General features: G+C 46.0%; 1 protein-coding gene across 1 annotated transcript in view; it reads left to right on the forward strand.

Moving 5' to 3' along the window:
• The window catches only part of NEMP2 (nuclear envelope integral membrane protein 2), a 19556-nt gene extending 2761 nt beyond the window's left edge, over window positions 1-16795 (forward strand). Inside the window, exons 2-9 of the mRNA XM_035136164.3 lie at window positions 3483-3598; window positions 6478-6706; window positions 6835-6907; window positions 7859-7952; window positions 10240-10354; window positions 12589-12814; window positions 14137-14313; window positions 15728-16795. Coding sequence (XP_034992055.3) covers window positions 3483-3598; window positions 6478-6706; window positions 6835-6907; window positions 7859-7952; window positions 10240-10354; window positions 12589-12814; window positions 14137-14313; window positions 15728-15944 — 1247 coding nt within the window. The 3' untranslated portion in view covers window positions 15945-16795. The remainder of the gene's footprint in view (window positions 1-3482; window positions 3599-6477; window positions 6707-6834; window positions 6908-7858; window positions 7953-10239; window positions 10355-12588; window positions 12815-14136; window positions 14314-15727) is intronic.
• The last annotated feature ends 3678 nt before the right edge of the window (window positions 16796-20473 follow it).

Here is a 20473-nt window from a genome sequence, read left to right on the forward strand (position 1 = left end):
CAGGTGCTTCAAAACAATTCTCAGGGCACAATGATCTTGATCTAAGATATTATGTGTCAACTTGCATTTCTTAGTAATGTGTGGTGTAGTGGTTAAGAGCGGTAGACTCGTAATCTGGGGAACCGGGTTTGTGTCTCCGCTCCTCCACATTCAGCTGCTGGGTGACCTTGGGCTAGTCACACTTGTCTCAAGTCTCAGCCTCGCTCACCTCACAGAGTGTTTGTTGTGGGGGAGGAAGGGAAAGGAGATTGTTAGCCGCTTTAAGACTCCCTAAGGGGAGTGAAAGGCGGGATATCAAGTCCAAACTCCTCCTCCTCCTCCTCCTCTTCTCCTTCAGAAAGTATTGATCTGATGTGTAGAGATCTTTCCTATTTTAATTATAGAATCATAGAGTTGGAAGAGACCGCAAGGACCATCCAGTCCAACCCCCTGCCAAGCAGGAAACACCATCAAAGCATTCCTGACAGATGGCTGTCAAGCCTCCGCTTAAAGACCTCCAAAGAAGGAGACTCCACCACACTCCTTGGCAGCAAATTCCACTGCCGAACAGCTCTTACTGTCAGGAAGTTCTTCCTAATGTTTAGGTGGAATCTTCTTTCTTGTAGCTTGAATCCATTGCTCCGTGTCCGCTTCTCTGGAGCAGCAGAAAACAACCTTTCTCCCTCTTCTATATGACATCCTTTTATATATTTGAACATGGCTATCATATCACCCCTTAACCTTCTCTTCTCCAAGCTAAACATGCCCAACTCCCTAAGCCGTTCCTCATAAGGCATCGTTTCCAGGCCTTTGACCATTTTAGTTGCCCTCCTCTGGACACATTCCAGCTTGTCAGTATCCTTCTTGAACTGTGGTGCCCAGAACTGGACAGTACTCCAGATGAGGTCTGACAAGAGGAGAATACAATGGTACTATTACTTCCCTTGATCTAGTTGCTATACTCCTATTGATGCAGCCCAGAATTGCATTGGCTTTTTTAGCTGCTGCATCACACTGTTCAAGTTTGTAGTCTACCACAAATTCAATTAATTCAAGAGGGTTCTGGAAGCTTCTCTGTGTGAAAGAAACAAGCCAAAGGTTCGTGATGTTTGTGGTTATTCCTTCAGAGAAGCTGAGTACAGCTGGTTTAAACTGGTTCTCTTCTTACGTTTCCTGTCAAGGTCATGCTGACTATAAAAGTAAGGCCAGAAGGAGCCTGGGTTTCACTTCCTATCGCGTTTCCTTCTGGTGTGGTGTTCTGTACATAGTATGCTTAGTGTTAAGGTTTAGATTTATTGCAAGTTATTGTAAATTTAAGTTAAGTCTGATGCAACTGGATTTCTTATGGATGGTGCCAATCCTGAATTTATTGGATTTGTGACCATTATGCTCATTTGCCTTCAATAGCAGTAAAGCTCTGCTGAAGGAAATATTAATTGCCTCTGGTCTATTTCTTGGGAATCCTGCAACGTGTTTAAGGTTTTTACTCTGCTAACTATACATTGGAATCTACTCTGGATCAATATTGGGTAGAATCCCATGACAATATGAACTTGTGCCCGAAAAGGGTTGGCCGATGTTACGGAAGACTTAGAGCAGTGGTTCCCAAACGGTTTGGTACAGTGACCCACAAATCCAAATTTACCTAATATCCATCCATTTATTGTCACTTGAAGTTAGACCTTAGGTCTTTGGCAGCTGCTGAGTTTGTGCATTTTAGCCACGAGCTTGCCTGTTTTTAAGCAGCATGTGGGGCACTGAAGCAAAACAATTATTTAATGGCCCTATTAATGTGAAATTTGTCGAAATATTTACAGCCCTTCCAAAGTCATTTACACTTTTGTTTGTGCGGTGGGTGCTGCGTTTAGGGGTACTTCTCAGCCAAGGAGAGCAATTTTAAAAGTAACAATCCCTTCTCTAACGAAATCAGTAAGATAAGATCCAAATATTTTAATCTGTTCAACTGCTGTTTCCAGTCATGTTGCAGTAGAATCATAGAATCATAGAGTTGGAAGAGACCACAAGGGCCATCCAGTCCAACCCCCTGCCAAGCAGGAAACACCACCAAAGCATTCTTGACATATGGCTGTCAAGCCTCTGCTTAAAGACCTCCAAAGAAGGAGACTCCACCACACTTCTTGGCAGCAAATTCCACTGTCGAACAGCTCTTACTGTCAGGAAGTTCTTCCTAATGTTTAGGTGGAATCTTTTTTCTTGTAGTTTGAATCCATTGCTCCGTGTCCGCTTCCCTGGAGCAGCAGAAAACAACCTTTCACCCTCCTCTATATGACATCCTTTTATATATTTGAACATGGCTATCATATCACCCCTTAACCTTCTCTTCTCCAGGCTAAACATACCCAGCTCCCTAAGCCATTCCTCATAAGGCATTGTTTCCAAGCCTTTGACCATTTTAGTTGCCCTCCTCTGGACACGTTCCAGCTTGTCAGTATCCTTCTTGAACTGGACACAGTACTCCAGGTGAGGTCTGACCAGAGCAGAATACAGTGGTACTATTACTTCCCTTGATCTAGTTGCTATACTTCTATTGATGCAGCCCAGAATTGCATTGGCTTTTTTAGCTGCTGCATCACACTGTTGACTCATGTCAAGTTTGTGGTCTACCAGGACTCCTAGATCCTTTTCACATGTACTGCTCTCAAGCCAGGTGTCACCCATCCTGTATTCGTGCCTTTCATTTTTTTTTGCCCAAGTGTAGTACTTTACATTTCTCCTTGTTAAAATTCATCTTGTTTGCTTTGGCCCAGTTGTCTAATCTATTAAGGTCATTTTGAAGTGTGATCCTGTCCTCTGGGGTATTAGCCACCCCTCCTAATTTGGTGTCATCTGCAAACTTGCTCAGGATGCCCTCAAGTCCATCATCCAAGTCATTGATAAAGATGTTGAATAAGACTGGGCCCAAGACAGTACTTTCCCCTAAGCCCAGATATGACGAAGCTGAATGTTATTCCACAGTAGCAAGAGCAATGCATCTTCTCATCTTCAGAAACACACACAGATCTTATGGCCCCAGGGATCTTAAGATTGTAGCCTGAATAGTGTAGCATGATTTCAAGTTACAACATGAAAAGCCAGCTCCCGGTTTACTCCCAGCCTTATAGTGGGGCTGCAGGCCAGGCAGTTGCACCAATGCAGTTTTTCGTGGGCTGCATGCCTGCAGCCTAACACAGTCAAGCGCATTCATCTATTTTTTGCTGAGACGGAGAAGTGGGGAAAAACTGGAATCATATTATTCTGGCCACCTGTTGAAGATTGGACAGGAAGAGTCACAACAGCTTCTCTGTTGGAACAGTCTCAGCGGTAAAAATTTGGGGGCTTAGCAGTGGATTTTGCAGTGCCGGCATATCACACTTATTAAAAAATACGCTGCCAATCAGGGTTTGTAACTGGGGAAATCGGTGTATACTGCATATTGCAGCAGAAAAATGAGCGACTTGCATGCATCTCCAAACTTTGTGACGCCCTCTTCTTTCTCCGTCTAGAGAATAACTGTAGGCACTTGGAGATGACGGACGACAGCCGTAGTTCAGAACTGGCTTGCTACTGCTATATTCCGCATGGAAAGATACAGTTGAAAAATATTTGGTCAACTATTCAGGTACAGCCCCAGTCCTTGACTCATTTATCCCAAGGGAATGTGGTGACTGTTTTTCTCCCTAAAGAATACAGTTCTCACAATGGAGACTAATGTATTGGAAGACAACTGCCACATGTTGGCATTCGGAAATGCCAGAATGGGTGTTGTGTAGGAGAATATGGGAGGTGAGCCGTGCTTTCCTTTCTGTTGTGGGTAGGGAACTTTAGTGATGAATATCAACACCTTTCTTTTGAGTGGGCCTCTTTGCAAGACAAGCGCAGGAACAAATGGGAAAATCAGCGACAGCATAGGGTATCATAAATATTTCTCAGCTGCGAGTGTCTCTCTCTAACAGCAAAACAATATATTGAGAGGAAAGGCGGCAGCAAGAATCTTGGTACTGTATTCTATCCCAACCAAAGTGGAATGGCAGACATAATTATTAGAATTTACAGAATTAGCAAAGATCACGGGAAGAATTAGAGGTAATACAGAGCAAACATTTATTAGAGCAGGCATCCCCAAACTGCGGCCCTCCAGATGTTTTGGCCTACAACTCCCATGATCCCTAGCTAACAGGACCAGTGGTCAGGGATGATGGGAATTGTAGTCCAAAACATCTGGAGGGCCGAAGTTTGGGGATGCCTGTATTAGAGAGTGGGATATTTCCAGAAAATGTCTTAAAGATGTGAATTTGTAAATATGTGAATTCTCTGGCAGGCTTAGGAGGACCCCTGTAGAAACATAGAAAATCTTATAGAATTAATGATACGGGATAAGACTGGAGTGATAACGGAAAGTGTGTTACATAAAAGTAACCCAGAACCCTCGATGGTGAGACTGGAAGTCATAATAGAAGCTGTGTTGTAAGAAATCTACTTACTTTTTGGAATTTGTATTACCTTTTGGGTTTTCATTAGTTGACTTTTATCTTTTTTAAAAAACTAATAAAACAATAAAAAAAAAGAGAGGAAAGGCAGATGTACAGCTAAATCTGCTTTTGGGAGTCTGTGTTGCAGGTCAGCGAGCAGATTCCAGTGGAAATTTTGGACAATGGGATTTAAGGCATTGTGTTTGATGGGACTTAACTTCCCAGTATTCTGGTACGCGTCTTAAGGCTGAAATCCCAAATACTTTCCTGGGAGGTCTCACTGCACTCAATAGGACTTACCTGAGACTAGATATGTACAGGACCGCACGGCATGTAGACATCTCCACTGCAAGCCTAGGTTGATTTTGTGCTCAGAATCCTTGGAATTTTAGTTTAGGTAAGGGAAATCTGCCTCGTGCCGCAGACCTAAAGTTCCCAAGCTCCTCTGGAGAGACAGAATAACCGATAAATCAGTTTGTTGCATAGATCCGTCCCTCTGGGCTCAGTCAGAGTGCCTTCAACACAGAGACTTTCTGAAAAGAGTGGGAACATGGAATAAGTAGCTCCCACTTCTGGGTAATACAGCGATGTGGCTCTCCAGATATTGTTGGACTCCAACTCCCATGAGCCTCTGGCAGGATGGCCAGCGATCAGGCATGATGGGAACCATAGACTAGCAACAAGCGAAGAGTCACAGTCTAACTATCCTTGCTGCGAAAGGCGATAGCTCTCCACCCCCAAGGTATTTTGATCCAAGGTTCTCTTCTTCAGCTCTGCTATTTGCGTTAAGAGATAACGGCTGAAACAGAAGGCTGATAAGAGTGTGGCTTAGCATATTTTAGCTCGGAAATCAAACCAGCTTTTCCTGGTCCCTCGCAGAAGCCCTATTGGGGCATGCTGCTCGCACATAGATCCTACACGTGAGCAAGGAGAAAAGAAGCACCTGAAGTTGCTCCCCCTTTATTGCTATTCTCCTCCTGCTCCACAACTTGGAAGCTGAAGTAGAGCCTCCACGACTTGTGGAGCAGAGACTCCATGCTTCAGATTTTTCCCTCCAGTCCTTGGAGGTTGCTGGGAAAAGTGGCAGGCTGTTGTGCTCAGGGGTTGTGGGGCTTTCCAGAGGCATCTTCTTTGGCGATCACTCGTAGCCGAGCAAGATTGTCTTCCATGAACACGGTTTTAACAGTGAGACCGTAAGTGACTGTGGAGGCCAGTTCTGGATCCACACGTCCTTCCACAGTGGGGACATAGTTTGATCACAGTGAGGGTCTGCCAAGCGTGCCTTCCTCTTAGCTCATTTCTCCCTTTCATCCTGAGTTCAAGCGTCTTCAAAGCCCATGGCACCTTTGGTAAAGGCTGTTCTCCAATTGGAGCGCTCGCAGGCCAGTGTTTCCCAGTTGTTTGTGTTTATACGACATTTTTTAAAGATTTGCCTTGAGAGAGTCTTTAAACCTCTTTTGTTGACCACCAGCATTACGCTTTTCATTTTTACGTTCAGCCATGTGGTTGGCCACTGTGAGAACAGGCCGCTGTTCTCGATAGGCCACTGGCGAGATCTAGCAGGGCTCTGTTTCTCTTTTATGTTCTGCTTCTCTCTTATTTTGCACCCTCCAGCTCATGGAGGGCAATGGAGATAGCAGCATGTCTACCTACCTACCTACCTACCTACCTACTTACGGTATCTATCTATCTACAATTCCCATCATCCCTTGTCATTTGCTGCCCTGGCAGGGAATGATGGGAGTTGGAGTACCAACATCACCTGAAAGGTCACCGTCCCTGCTATAGGCAAAATTACATTGGAAAAGTTATCTCAGAGTTTCCCAAACTTGGGTCTCCATCTGTTTTTTGGACTACAACTCCCATAATCCCTGACCACTGGTCCTGCCAGCTAGGGGTGTCGGGAGTTGTAGTCCAAAAAACAGATGGAGACCCAAGTTTGGGAAACCCTGAGTTATGTGATTGTTGCTCATCCCTGCTCTGTTATTTCCTCCTGTCCTGAGGAATAATTCAGGTATCTTCTTTACAGGTGAAGATTAGCAGCACCGAAACATTCGAGGTGATGTCCATCCCAGAGGAACAAAATTGCCAAAGCTCTGAAAATCTGCTTGCCTTTTTCAAGTGCCTGTTTAACAATATTTGGCAACCGGGTGTGTCTAACGAAACCACAATATCAGCGAGCCTGTATGGAGAGGAAACCTGTTTCTGGGTGCAGCCTATGAAAAAAACACCCTACACTGTACACACAAAACTAAACAGTGAGTCACTTTATTTAATCTGTTCATGAAGTGCGCTTGTGTTATCGGAAGGATGCACAATAAGGGGGCAACTTGCTTTAAAATGAAGCAGCTTGGACTTCCCCCTTTTTTTTTTTGTTCTGTTCTAGTGTTGGATCGGACACTCTTTCTGCTGTTTCTCACCGGCGTCCTTCTCTTTCATTTTGCGCACAATCTGAGCAGGTGAGAGCCAGCTCTATTTCACTGGGTGTATCCCTTATGACTTTAACTTGCTGTTCACGAAAAAAGTGGTGCTCTGTTGGCTGGAAGAAAAGCACGGGTTGCGGTGGGGAATAGGCTTTAGAGACATAAACCCTTGTTAGTGGGCATAGGGGAAGGTTGAGGTCTTCTCCCCAATGCACCACTTTTGCTCTGAAAATCCAACCACTCGTCTCTCACTGTATATATATGATCAGGGGAGACCTGTGCCTTAAATATGTTGGCTTCTATTGCACAGAGTTTGATCCAGAGTTGCAGGAAATCTGTTTGCACAGACCTTCCCCCTTCCATCGCACAAAATCTGATCCAAGAAACATATCGTAGCCGTGGTGGTTTTTGAAACCTTTTTGCAAACAGTGCGCCTGCTGGGGAGAGACAGCTAGACAGCTCATCCATTAAGAAAGCGAGAGATGAGAGACAAAAAAAGGCAGCTAGCCTCGGTCTTTGGCTTTCCAGCCTTCCCATGTTGAGCAGGGAAAGTCTGAAGGGGGAGAGTTCTACCTGTTTGCTTGAACACAGGTAGAAGGCTCTGTACGATTGGGATCCTTGCACGGGATGGTTGGAAATGGAGAGGGTGGGAGTGGTGAATTGGAGTCAGAGGCAGCCAGTCACCCCATGCCTCTAACTCATGTTAATATTTCCTGAGCAGAGCTTAGGAGGAAAAAAAGGGGGGGTTGTGAGCTGAGACTATGCAGGGCCCAGAGAGAGAGAGAGAGGGAGGGAGGGAGGGAGAGACAGAGAGAGATTGAGGGTGCTCCCTATATTCAGGGAAGGTCAGATAATGTGCTATGTATAGGTATCCTCGCCCATAGGCCTCTAAAGTTTTAGTAAAATTGTGTTTTTGCATTTCTGTGTGTCTGAAGCCACCTGCCCATCCAGAAAAGTTCTAACAGCACCCCTCTGCTCTCAAAACAGGAGTATCACATTCTATTATTCTGCTGGAGTCACATTCGGTGTCCTTTCCACTCTAGTCTTTCTCCTTTTGATGCTTAAAAGATTTATTCCCAAGGTAAGTGTACCACTGATAACATGAAACAGGCTAGAAAAGTGTATCGATGCTAAACTCTTCTTTTCAATGTCAATTTGCTTTTCAATGTCAGTTTGCTTTTCAAAGTCAATTTGCTTTTCGTCTATTCCCGGGCTCCTGAAAGAAATGATGTTATTGACGTATGATTCCTTTAAACAGCAACACGTCACAGCCAAATTTCTGACCTTATTTGTGCAATTAATTATTCTGTCCTTCCAAGAAGCTCCACTGAAACAATGGTTCTTTATTTCGTTCCAACCTCTTCTTGGAGGAACCTGTAGCCCTGCAGACTTTGGCGGACTTCAACTCTCACCAGCCCTGCCAAGGTAGCAAGTCATAGAATCATAGAACTGTAGAGTTGGAAGGGATTGAACCGGCAACCTTGGCGTTATCAGCGCCATGCTCTAACCAACCGAGCTAAACGATCAGGAATGATGGAAGTTGTAGTCCCTCAACGACTGGAGGCCTTGGCTTAGTGGGTGAGTCTAAGGCAGGAGCAAGTGGTAAATGAAGCCTTTGTATAATTCTTGACATAGTTTTCTTTTTCATCATGGGACAAACGATTATGCAAACAATAGCCTGGTCACTCTAGCCCAGGGGTCAGCAACCTTTTTCAGCCATGGGCCGGTCCACCGTCCCTCTGACTATATTTTGGGCTGGACTATATTTTGAAGAGAAAAAAATGAACAAATTCCTATGTCCCACAAATAAACCAGAGATGCATTTTAAATAAAAGCACACATTCTACTCATGTAAAAACATGCTGATTCCCAGCCCATCCCCGGGCCGGATTTAGAAGGCGATTGGGCCGCATCCGGCCCCCGGGCCTTAGGTTGTCTGCCCCTGCTCTAGCCTGGAATCCCAGTGTGTGCTTTGCCCTGAATCCCAAATCCCTGGCTTCACCTATTCCATCCTTCAACTTCCTGTGTGGAGCAGGAAGTTCTCCTACAATCCCCCTTCAGAGCTTCCCACACAGGGTGGAAGGATGTTCAGAGTAGGCTTTGTGCGTGCAGCTTTACCTCCCCCTTCACGCAACTCCCAGCAGCCCACAACCGGCATGGCCAGTGGGGCAGAGAAGATGGGAAGTTGTAATCCAGTAGCATCATCCTGGCACTGGGGAATAATATTAGCAAACTGCCAACATATTTCACGTGTGACTTAAAGGGAAACGGCAGCAGGAAGTTGCACGAGAGACGTTAGAGGAGCTTTGAAAAATTATAGGGGTGTTGCCGTACCTTGGAAGTCGAACAGAATCCATTCCGGAAGTCCGTTTGACTTCCAAAACGTCCGGAAACCAAAGTGGGCTTCTGATTGGCTGCAGGAAGCTCCTGCAGCCAATCAGAAGCTGTGGAAGCCCAAGTGGACGTTTGGCTTCCAAAAGAATGTTGAAAAACTGGAACAGTCACTTCCGGCTTTGCGGCTTTGCAGCATATTTACCTGCTTCAGGCAAAGCTGCGACTCTTGCATCCGGTTTCCTCCACATTCCAGGCCGATGTGACCCCTGCGCCCCAATTGTGTTAATGTGTCGACAAGGGTGCTAACATGATCATGACAGCTCTGTCGCACATTCGCACAGCCTTTAGGAAATGTGATAAGACGTCCTTGTTCACTTGACTTCTGATTTACGAGACGGTTGTTTGAAACATACTGTCGGACGAATGGCCTGCGTTTTGTGTCAGGTTTTGGAGGGGGAGGGGGGGAGATTGTCGTATCTAGGAAATGGCGGGCCCTGTGCGCATGAACCTATATGTACACTAGTGGCCAAAACTGTGGAAACCTTTTGGAGAAAGTGTATTTCTGAGGTTTGATGGCTCATAACACCGCATTTTTTGAAGTAATACCATAAAATTACATATCAATGGAAAGATAATTTAAGGAAGAATGTAAGGCAACAAGGTTTGTTTAATTATCTGTATTCTATCAAAAGTTATAGCCAAATAACCAGAAAAAGGACTGTTTAGAGAGAGCCATCTTGTTTTGGCAATGATGGCTTATAACACCACTTTTTTGAGGGGGTAATACCATAAAATTATATATCAATGGAAAGATAATTTAATGAAGAATTATATATCTTTCCATTGATATATAGTTTTATGGTATTACTCCCCAAAAAAGTGGTGTTATGGGCCATCAAACCTCGGAAATACACTTTCTCCAAAAGCTTTCCACAATTTTGGCCACTAGTGTATGCACAAACAAACAAATTGCCATTTTTGTTCATCCTTTTCCCTTTTTATCTTCTCTCTCCACCCGTCCCCATCATTATTAGGTAAGCACTTTCTGGATTTTAATGAGCGGCTGCTGGTTCTCTTCCCTCTACTTTCTTTACACGTGGAAAGAGGATCTGAAATGGCTGTGGCATCACTGCCCACACTATGTGCTAGGTAAGAGAATGGACAGAAATAGAAAACTGAAAGTGAATGAAAAATTTAAAACCCCTCTAAGGTTTTAAAGTTGCAGCCACTGGCTTTGTTCACCCGTCATAGTTAATGGTTCCTTGTGAACCCAGCAATCTTGCTTATTTTGCTCCTTGCCGCAATATCTGAGAACCGTAAGAGAAGTTCTCCTGGCTTGGATGCAAGCCAGGTTTGTTCACTAGGGCAAGATGGTTTGAGCATATTCCACCGATCCTGGTCCGACTGCACTGGCTACCAAATAGTTTCTTGGCCCAATTCAAAGTGCTGGTTTTGACCTATAAAGCCTTAAACAGCTCAGGACCACAATACCTCAAGGACCATCTCTTTCCATATGAACCTACCTGGATCCTGAGATCATCTTCTGAGGCCGTTCTTCGTGTGCCTCCTCGAGAGGTCCGGAGTGTGGCAACACAAGAACGGAGCCTTCTCTGCAGTGGCTCCCTGTCTGTGGAATGCTCTCTCCAGGGAGGTTCGCCTGGCACCTTCATTATACACCTTTACGTAGGTGCAAGGCAAAAATGTTCCTTTTTAACCAGGCCTTTCGTTGATCTGTTTGACATCCTATACCCTTTTAAAATGTGGCTCTTTTCCCGAGGGGGGTGGGTGGGTACTATTGGGTTGTTGCTTTTATTCTGATTATATATGTTGTGATCTTTTTTGTGAACCGCCCTGAGGCCTCCAGGTATGTTATTAATAATAATAGTAACAACAAGTTCAGCTCCAGGTTTTCACAATGGCCAAACAGAGATCTATGGGAAGCTTGTAAGCAGGACATGAGCACAACTATACTCTCCTCTAGTTTAGCACTACATCTAAACTGAGGGTCATGGTTTTGTTTCACAAACCACGACCTGTAACCAAGGTTTGCACTTGCCTTACTGATAGTGGTTTGTTTGGATGTAACACTAAGCCAGCGATCATGGTTTGTTTCTCCCTGGCAATAGCAGGAAAGAGCAAAGGGGATGAGACCAATAGGGTCACAGTAAACCAGGGGTCCCCAGACTTACCCGGCTTTGGGCCAGTGCCCGAGGGCGGGGGAGGGCGTGCCCGTGCACATGCGCACACACACTTACTGGCGCGGTGGTGCGCTTCAAGGTCGGAAAAATCGCCGAAAATCGTTTGTGCGCATGCGTATGGGCCTCCCCCGACCCGGAAGTGCACCAGAAATGACCTCTTCTGGGTTGGGAGAGGCCCATACGCATGCGCACAAACAATTTTCAGCGCTTTTTTCCGATCTGGAATTGCGCCACCGCGCTGCGCGCCGTAAGAGCAGGCGGCGGCAGCGGGGGTCGTCGCGGGCCAGATTGGGAGGCCAATTGGGCCGCATCTGGCCCACGGGCCGTAGTCTGGGGACCCCTGCAGTAAACTATTGTCCAAAGGGACGCGGGTGGCACTGTGGGTTAAACCACTGAGCCTAGGGCTTGCCAATCAGAAGGTTGGCAGTTTGAATCCCCGCGACGGGGTGAGCTCCTGTTATTCGGTCCCAGCTCCTGCCAACCTAGCAGTTTGAAAGCACGTCAAAGTGCAAGTAGATAAATAGGTACCCCTCCGGCGGGAAGGTAAATGGTGTTTCCGTGCACTGCTCTGGTTCGCCAGAAGCGGCTTTGTCATGCTGGCCACATGACCCAGAAGCTGTCTGCGGACAAACACTGGGTCCATCGGCCTGTAAAGTGAGATGACCACAACTGCACTTAACGGTCAGGGGTACCGTTACCTACTATTGCCCACGGTTTACCGTGATGAGCAGGGTGCCCGATAAACAATGGCCATTGTTGTGGGACATTGCGATTAGGCTGAAATCCTGTGCACACTTACATTGGGGGTAAGCTCCGCTGAAGGCAATAGGGACTTGCTTCAAGTAAATAGGGAAAGAATCACGCTTTGTAATTGAGCTCACTTCAGTTTCTTTTTTAAGTTTTGTCCAAATGAGATGCTAAAATCTTCCCTTAGGTTTTTTTTAAAAAATGAATTGTTGTTTATTCATATAAAGGGGTTACACCGGAAACCGAATGTGTGAACTTGCCTGCAGGGGTCTCTTTATTCCACAAGATGGAAAGCAGACTTTGCAAAAGTCATTTCGCCTGGTCTCCTAGAACTGATTCTTAATAGGGCAAGGGGCAATTGGCTAGCTTGAAATAGGCTAAGGAAGTAGAGTTTCTTCCTTGTTGATCTTTGTATGGATTTGTCGTTTGCTTTTCCAGGGTATTGCCTGATAGTCGGATCCATCAGTTTTGGTTTCTGTTACAAGCATGGGCCGCTCAAGAGTGAACAAAGTATGAACCTTCTGATGTGGACGCTACAATTTATAGGCTTGGTTTTTATTTATGTTGGCATTTCCATACCAGTGGTTGCCTATGCAGTCATCGTCACCATGCTGTGTTCAAAAATCCTGCATTATCCTCTTAGAGGATTCGGCTACATTGGCAGGTTAGTATCCTTTGGGGCTGCTAAACCATTGGATGAACAACCCCCTTTAATGGACATGTTTCCTCCCACTGTGTATGGAATACAAGATCCGCCCACATGTGTTGGCTTGGATCATGCCACTTAATATTATTTTTATTGGTTCTGGAGAAAGCATGGGTTGGAAGGTGCCTGGGTGGGAGTTTGTCATGGTCATACTTTAATATGGGCCTCCCTCTGTTACATTCGATGTATTCCTTGGCAGAACAGTACGCTTCTCTTGTCGATAATACACAAGATTGCACAGACGGCGCATTCTAAAATAAATCACAAGCGCACCTTTTCCAGCACATCTTCCCTTTGGTTGTTAAGTGCAGCTGCTTTCACAACTCGCAAGAAGGGACTGTTTGTTTTCCATTCTGCCTTTTAAAGAAGGTGCCCAGCAAAGGATGTCGTGAGTGGTTTAAAGGCAGGTGCTATTTTAGGAGCACACATATAAAAATAGGAATATTGGGCAGGAGTCAGTGAATAAGTTCCATGCACAGAAGGACCTTGCAAGGACCTTGGCTCCCACAATGGGGCTTTCCCTCAACTTCTCTGGCCCCTGTGCCTTCCCCAAATTGGCTCCAGAGAGGAGAAGAGGACTTACTCCATTCAGATGGAATGGCCAACATAGCACCATGTTGAATTCCTCCCCAAAAGTAAAGCAGTATTTTAATTTTTATCAATTTTTTATTATATTAATTAGATTAAAATATAATTTAAAAGTTAATCAGTGCTTTAATTTGCAAATGCAGGACTAAGGAGAAGGGAAAACTTGGATTTTTTTCACCTTGTAGCATTTTTATTTTTTATTTTAAAACATTCCTTCCTTGTTCCCTAGTGTTATATACAGTAGTGCCTCGACTTGCGAATTTAATCCGTTCCGAAGGCACCTTCGTAAGTCGAAAAATTCGTAAGTCGAAAAGCGCCATTGGAACAGCGATTTCCCATAGGAATGCATTGAAAATTCGTAAGTCGAAGCAACCCTATCTAAAAATTCGTAAGTCGAAAAATCCCTATCTAAAACTGCCACGTTTTTTTCCGGATGTCGAGACATTCGTAAGCGCACGGCCATTACCCCCATTCGTAAGTCGAAAAATTCGGTTGTCGAGTCGTTCGTAAGTCGAGGTACCACTGTATATGGTCTGCAGCCTGATGGGGACAACACTGTCTTGTTTAGGATCAATTACAGTGCGGCTACCAGCAAGTTCTAATTCTCCATTGTCACACGCTTTTTTTGCATTTCAAATCCACAGAGCAGCTTTCGATCTGCCAGCTATAGCCTTTTGTTTTCTCCTTTTCAGAAAAGCCAGCCGGCTCTTCAAATCAGGAAACTTGGAGGTTCGTTACCTGACTGAAGAAGAGTATCGGGAGCAAGGTGAACAGGAGACCCTCAAGGCCTTGGAGGACCTACGAACCTTCTGCCGTCGCCCTGATTTCCCCTCGTGGGTAGCAGTGGTGAAGCTGCAGTCGCCACAAAGGTAGGAACTTTCTTCTTCTTTAGGCCAATCAAAATTTCACAGAATAGCATGCCAGCTTTTGAGTTCCGCAGAACTCTTCATCAGAGTTGCGCAGAACTCTTCATCAAAGCAGCAGGGGAGGTGTAAGTGTGGATCTTAGCTGATGGCAGTGCCACAAGCCTGCAGCTGGTGAGAGTCTTGAGGCAGAATTTATTCACAAAGTAGCTTTCTGAAGGAAAGGGGTGGCTTTCCCCCCAAAGCGAGTCTGTATGAGAAGGAAGTTAAGGAAGCATTCGTTTGCTTTAGGCCAGGGGTGCGGGGAAGCTGTGGCCCTCCGGATGTTGTTGGACTACAATTCCCATCATCCCTATTGGCCATAGGGCTGGGGCTGATGGGAGGTGGAGTCTAACAGCACCTGGGGGCAAGGACACTGGTTCCCCGTCCCTGGTGTAGGCTGAATCTAGGTCCCGCTTACTAAGCTGAGTTGTTGAGTTTTAATCAAGTTATAAACTGCCCTTCTGCAACAGGATTATTATTATTATTTGGGGGGTGGTGGATAAAGTTATATTGACTCTTTTCACATTGCAATAAAAGACAAACTAATTACACACACACACAAAAAGCAAAAGAATGAAAGAACAGAGAAAAGGTACGGGAGTAGAGACAGGTAAGTAGGCAGGTAAGTACAGAATCTTCTCTCACAGATATATCTTCTGTCCAATACAGAAAAGGGTGTGTCCTGCCAGCTCATAACAGTCCATTTCACCTCTCAGCCTCTCACCCCTGTTTAGGGAAATTTTTAATGCTCGATTTTTTTATCGTGTTTTTAATATTCTGTTGGGAGCTGCCCAGAGTGGCTGGGGAAACCTAGCCAGATGGGCAGGGTATAATTTATTACTACTACTACTAGTACTGAGAGATTTCCCCTTCCCTGCCGTTCACACAGGGGCCGTTACATCACCTTCACCCGCGTGCAATTCTTACCCAAATTCAGTAAGATAAAATAATTAACAAAACGGAAAGAGATGGAAAGAAGGTTGAGAGCAGGCATCCCCAAACTTCGGCCCTCCAGATGTTTTGGACTACAATTCCCACCATCCCTGACCACTGGTCCTCTTAGCTAGGGATCATGGGAGTTGTAGGCCAAAACATCTGGAGGGCGGCGGTTTGGGGATGCCTGGTTGAGAGCAACTTCCTACTATCCATCTGTTAGTTGTCCCAGCAAGTATTCCTCATCGTAGTCCAGGTGTAACTGGCAACCAGTGCTGAACTCATGCTTGCTTTGCGCATTTCCCCCCCACTTGAAATGTGCTCTAAAACGTGTATTGAAAGATGTGGGGAATATTGCCGGTGCTAAGAACGCAGTGGGTGTGGTGGACAAGAGTTTCCGAGCGGCACTTTTGTATACAGCGCTTTATAATCTCTCCTGCACTAGATTTGCAAAATTTGTCCTGGGGCTTCCGCATGTGTCGCCTGAAGAAGCGGCCGCCCACGATGAGCAGTACGGCTTGGGAGGGGCCGCCTTAGAAGAGCAACTTTTTAATCCAGAGGCCGAGGCAGAGCCCGACCGCCAAACAGAGCCCTGCGAGGTGGATGAAAACCCCAAGGAAGAGGAGCAAAGGCAAAACTTTTTCAGTAAAGACGTTCTCTGAGTCACACTCTCTGGAGGTAGTGAGGGCACTGCAGTTTTGCAAGCGGGTGAGAATTCGCAGAACAGACTTTGGAAGGTTCTGCTTTCTGAACTGCACGGCAGGGGGCAGCCAAGATTTTTCCAAAGGAGTCTCTTCTGCTGCTTCAGGTCTCTTTTTGCAACCTTTTAAGGTTGCAGAGATTTATCGGAGAACGCATGTGCTCCCCAAAGGTACTGGGTTTAACCAGAAGTTCAACAAGACTTTTGTTTTTTATTCCGAATCAGAGGCTTGCAGGGAAATCTCCTCCCTGCTGACACCCCCCCCCCACTTTTATATGGTTTTATATGGTTTGTTTGCCTGCTTGTCAAAAGACTCAACTTCTGAGGTGTTGAGCTGAGAAAACCAGCAAGAGGTTAAAGTCATTTTAAACTAATTTTCGAAAGGCGAGGGTGAACCAAAGTTGTCAGTCTTTGGTTTTAACATGATGCTGATGTTTAAGAGGGAGCCAATTACACCCATGCTTTGGGTTAATACGCTTCAGGTTGAGTACTCCGCGGACCCGTCTGGAACGGATTAATCCACTTTCCATTACTTTCAATGGGAAAGTTCGCTTCAGTTTATGAACGCTTCAGTTTATGAACAGACTCCCGGAACCAATTGTGTTCATAAACCGAGGTACCACTGTATGTGGATATGTAATTGATTTTATTTTTATTTTTTTGTAATTTTATATTGTAAAAACAAAACAAAAATAAAAATGATTTAAAGAAAAAATATACACTGTGGCGTACAAGCGCACAGCTTGGTCTCTGCTTCATCACAAGTGGTGTTGAATGTTTTATTTTAAATAAAACAAGCCTGTTTGTATATCACATGCATGATGTGTTTTAAATTCTCTTAATGTACTTTTAATCTTTTGCTGGAAGCAGCCCAGAGTGGCTGGGGAAACCCAGCCAGATAGGCAGGATAATAATAATAATAATAATAATAATAATAATAATAATAATAATAATGATAATAATAATGTGATTGCATGGAACCAATGGAACACTCTGCAAAGGAGCATTTGATATGGGTTAGGAGAGATTCTTGTAGGGGTGGGGTGTGCGATTTTGAGAGCTGTTGATCCCTTTATTTTTCCTTTCTCAGGTGGATAAACCTCACAAGGATTATTTGCAAAGCTAAAAAAAAGGGGGGGGAGATATAGTTAAGTACATCCTGAAATCTTGGGAGCCTGGGGAGGGGGAGAGGAGAGAGAGATCACAGCCAAGATTCAAATCCGTACGAATGGCTACACTGCTCATGCAAGACAGCTTTTAAAGCTGAGCTCGACTGCCCAAGGGGACTTCGAAAGGCAGGAGCTGCTCAGGCACAATATTCTCTTAAAAGTAGAGGAAGCAGAGGCATGAGCTGGAAGACTCCAATGCTGTAGCCAGGGGGGGAGTCTTGCAAAGAGCATCTGTATCCAGCAACAGCCGAGGATGAAGAGCAGCGAGATTTTGAATGGGCAAGGAAGCGGAGGTTACTCCCACTGATATTCTGCCCGCTCCCTGCAGGGAGTTGGGATGAGTAAATAGTGGGTCTGGAGAACAGCAGACAAACCATTTTGTGTTATTAAATACCAAGGGTGAGCAAAATGGCTCCCCAATAAATCACTAAGATTGTTTATTGCAGTAAGGTGCCTCTATGAGTGGTTTTCAGCGATTAATGAATTTCTGGTGAATGAGGCATAGGGGTGCTAACTATAGGGGGCTCTAGGTACCCAAGCTCCCACAAAATTTTCATTGTGGGTGCTCAGTCACGTCCGAGGCCTCGTGAGACCTCGGAGATGCTGTCCGAGACCTCGGAACCTGACTTCTGGTGGCACTGGAAGTCGGGTTCCAAGGCCAGGGGGCACGTGTGATGCCATGACATCACATCACAGTGTGACATCATGACATCGCAGTGTGACATCATGACATCACGGGCACTCATGATAGTTATTTGTGCCGACTCCATGCAGTTGTATGAGCCTGGGCATAATAATAAATGAGCAGTGCCAGAGATTGTTTTACATATACAGTGAAATTTTATTTCTCTCACTACATCTTAACAATTTTCACAAATACGAAAACCCGTGTACGGTCTCATCACCTGCGTGTAACGAAGGAACAAGTTCAACAGACAATTCAGACGTGTAAACGTTCACGCGTAAGCTCAAAGCGTCAAAACGCAGCTGCTGCATATTCAGGTGTTACTGGCAACATTAGCCATGTGAATCTCTAAGAATTAGCTAAAGAGAGGGTTTAATATTTTATTTTAAAACTGTTTTTAGCCTGTCATCTGCTTGGTTGTTTCCTAACCTCCACACACACGTACCCTAGCTGTAACATAATAAATACGATTCTGATTCTCTCTCTTTTAAAGGACACTTAAACAAGTCATTAGAAATTTACAGTACATTTAAGTGGAAGTGCAAAAAAACAAAAACCCAACACTTATCAAGTACTCTCTGTTGTTTGGTCCCAGGTGTCCACATCTAGATTCTGTAAGGCTTATTATGCATTGGGAAAACCCCATAGTATTCCATGCAAAAATCCAAGGGGCGAAAACCAGCTCTTTTGCCTTCCACACGACCTAGCTTGAGGTATTCTGTTACGTGGTCTGCATTCATGCCAAGTGTGACCCCCCATGCAGCTTTGCTTAGAACAGATCTGAAAATCTGACCTGCTTCCTTGCAAGCAGCCTTCGCCAAGTTCGACTACGTTCGGGACTAGACAGCTGTGTGGTTTGCAGAGGGAGCACGGAGGAGCTGTGTGTGTGCTGGCAGCAGGGAGACACGCTGCTATTGCCGGGACAACCCTCTTGGCTGCTTGAGCCAAGGAGGGAAACCAGCCAGTTTAGAGAGACCTATTTCATGCTTTTTAGCGTGAAATAGAAGCACTCGTTGGCAGCAGAAGGAGAGATGCCATCGGTCCGTAGCCAGGTGCCAAGAGCTACTGCGTGAGTACGTTCAAGCCCCAGGGGAGAGATGACCCAACCCCAGGAGAGTTTTGTTGTCCCGTTTGAGAGGCTGAATAGTCAAAACTGGGGTACCTGGGCAATTAAAGCCAAGGCGTGGCTAGCTGGGAAGCGTCTGTGGGAATGTACCCTTAATCCCTTAACCTCGCCTGCTGCGGGAGCTGCCCAAGCCGTTCTTGACAGGCACGAAGCTGCCAAGAGAAAGGACCAATGTGCGGTTAGTTCCATAGTGCTGGGTTGGGTGATTCTCAGCTACCCTACATCCAGAGGGTGGAAGATGTGCACGGGGTCTGGCAGGCTTTGGAAGGCGTGCACAGAAGAACCACAGCTGGCACAAAACTATACGCCACCCGACGTCTTTTTGAGCTCAAATTACAGCCGGGAACCAGTGTGACTGAACATGTTGCTAAAGTGGTTGCTGTGTTTAATAAGCTGCGGCAGTTGCAGGTTACTTTTGAGGAAGATTTTCAGGCGTGCATCCTTTCAAGTTCCCTGGACAAAAGCTTTGAGCACCTATGTCTCACTCTAGAAGTTTTGCCAGCTGGAGAGCTGACGCTGCAGTATATACTGCACTGAAGAACCTGGAACCCCGAGCATTTCTGCTAAAGCACCGTGAAGGAATTCTCGACAGAGACGGCCAGAGAGAGGGCCAAGCTGCAGATTGAAATTGGGAAGCTGCAAGCGGAACTTGATGAGCTTGCAAAGAGCTACAAAAAGGAAGATGGGGAGTTGTCCACATCTCAGGGCCGCATCAAGGAGCTGGAAGTCCTCTTCCATCGGAGCGAAGCAGAAATCATGGTAACCCTGACAGAGAAGCACGACCTGGAGGTGGAAGTGGCCAACCTGCATGCGCAGCTGGCCAAGTCAGAAGATGATCATGCTGTGGCAAAGCAGCAGCTAGAGAAGGAGACTCTAATGTGGGTGGACCTGGAGAATCGCTGCCAGAGCCTGCAAGGAGCTTGACTTCAGGAAGAACATTTTTGAAGAGGAGGTGCGGGAGACACGGAAGCGGCACGAGCGCCAGTTGGTGTGATGGCCTGGGATTCGGACTCAGATGCTGAACCTGAGGGGTCCCAGCCTGCACAGGGTTCCCTGCCTCCAGAACCAGCTGAGCCGGGTCTAGGGCATGAGCCTAAAGGGCCCTCACCTGCGCAGGATCCTCAGGTGCAGTCATCAGCCGAGTCTGCTCTGGGCCCCAATGTGATGGAAGGCCCATTGCCTGAAGCTGCTCCACTCCCAGCCCCGTCAGGGGAAGCCGAGGCTGCCCCTAGGTCAAGTAATCCACCAGCCTCTCCTGAGCTGCGGAGGCGAAGGGCAGAGAGGCGAAGGGAACTAAGTTCTTGCAGCAGGAGTGCTCGCCTCCAGGACAGAAGGAGAGGAGAGTCACTGGAGGATCAGGGCCTCCCCATGCCTCGGGGCAGATAAAAGCTGGCCAGACCCAGACCCAAGTTGTGTGAGCAACATAGTTGCTAACGTGAACCTGCCCGTGACCTCGTGCCTGTTCCTGACCTGTACCTTGCCTTGCTTCCTGCCTTGCTCCCTGCCGGACT

This window comes from Zootoca vivipara, chromosome 1, assembly GCF_965207765.1.
Source record: "Zootoca vivipara chromosome 1, rZooViv2.hap1.1, whole genome shotgun sequence".
Taxonomy (NCBI): Eukaryota; Metazoa; Chordata; class Lepidosauria; order Squamata; family Lacertidae; genus Zootoca; species Zootoca vivipara.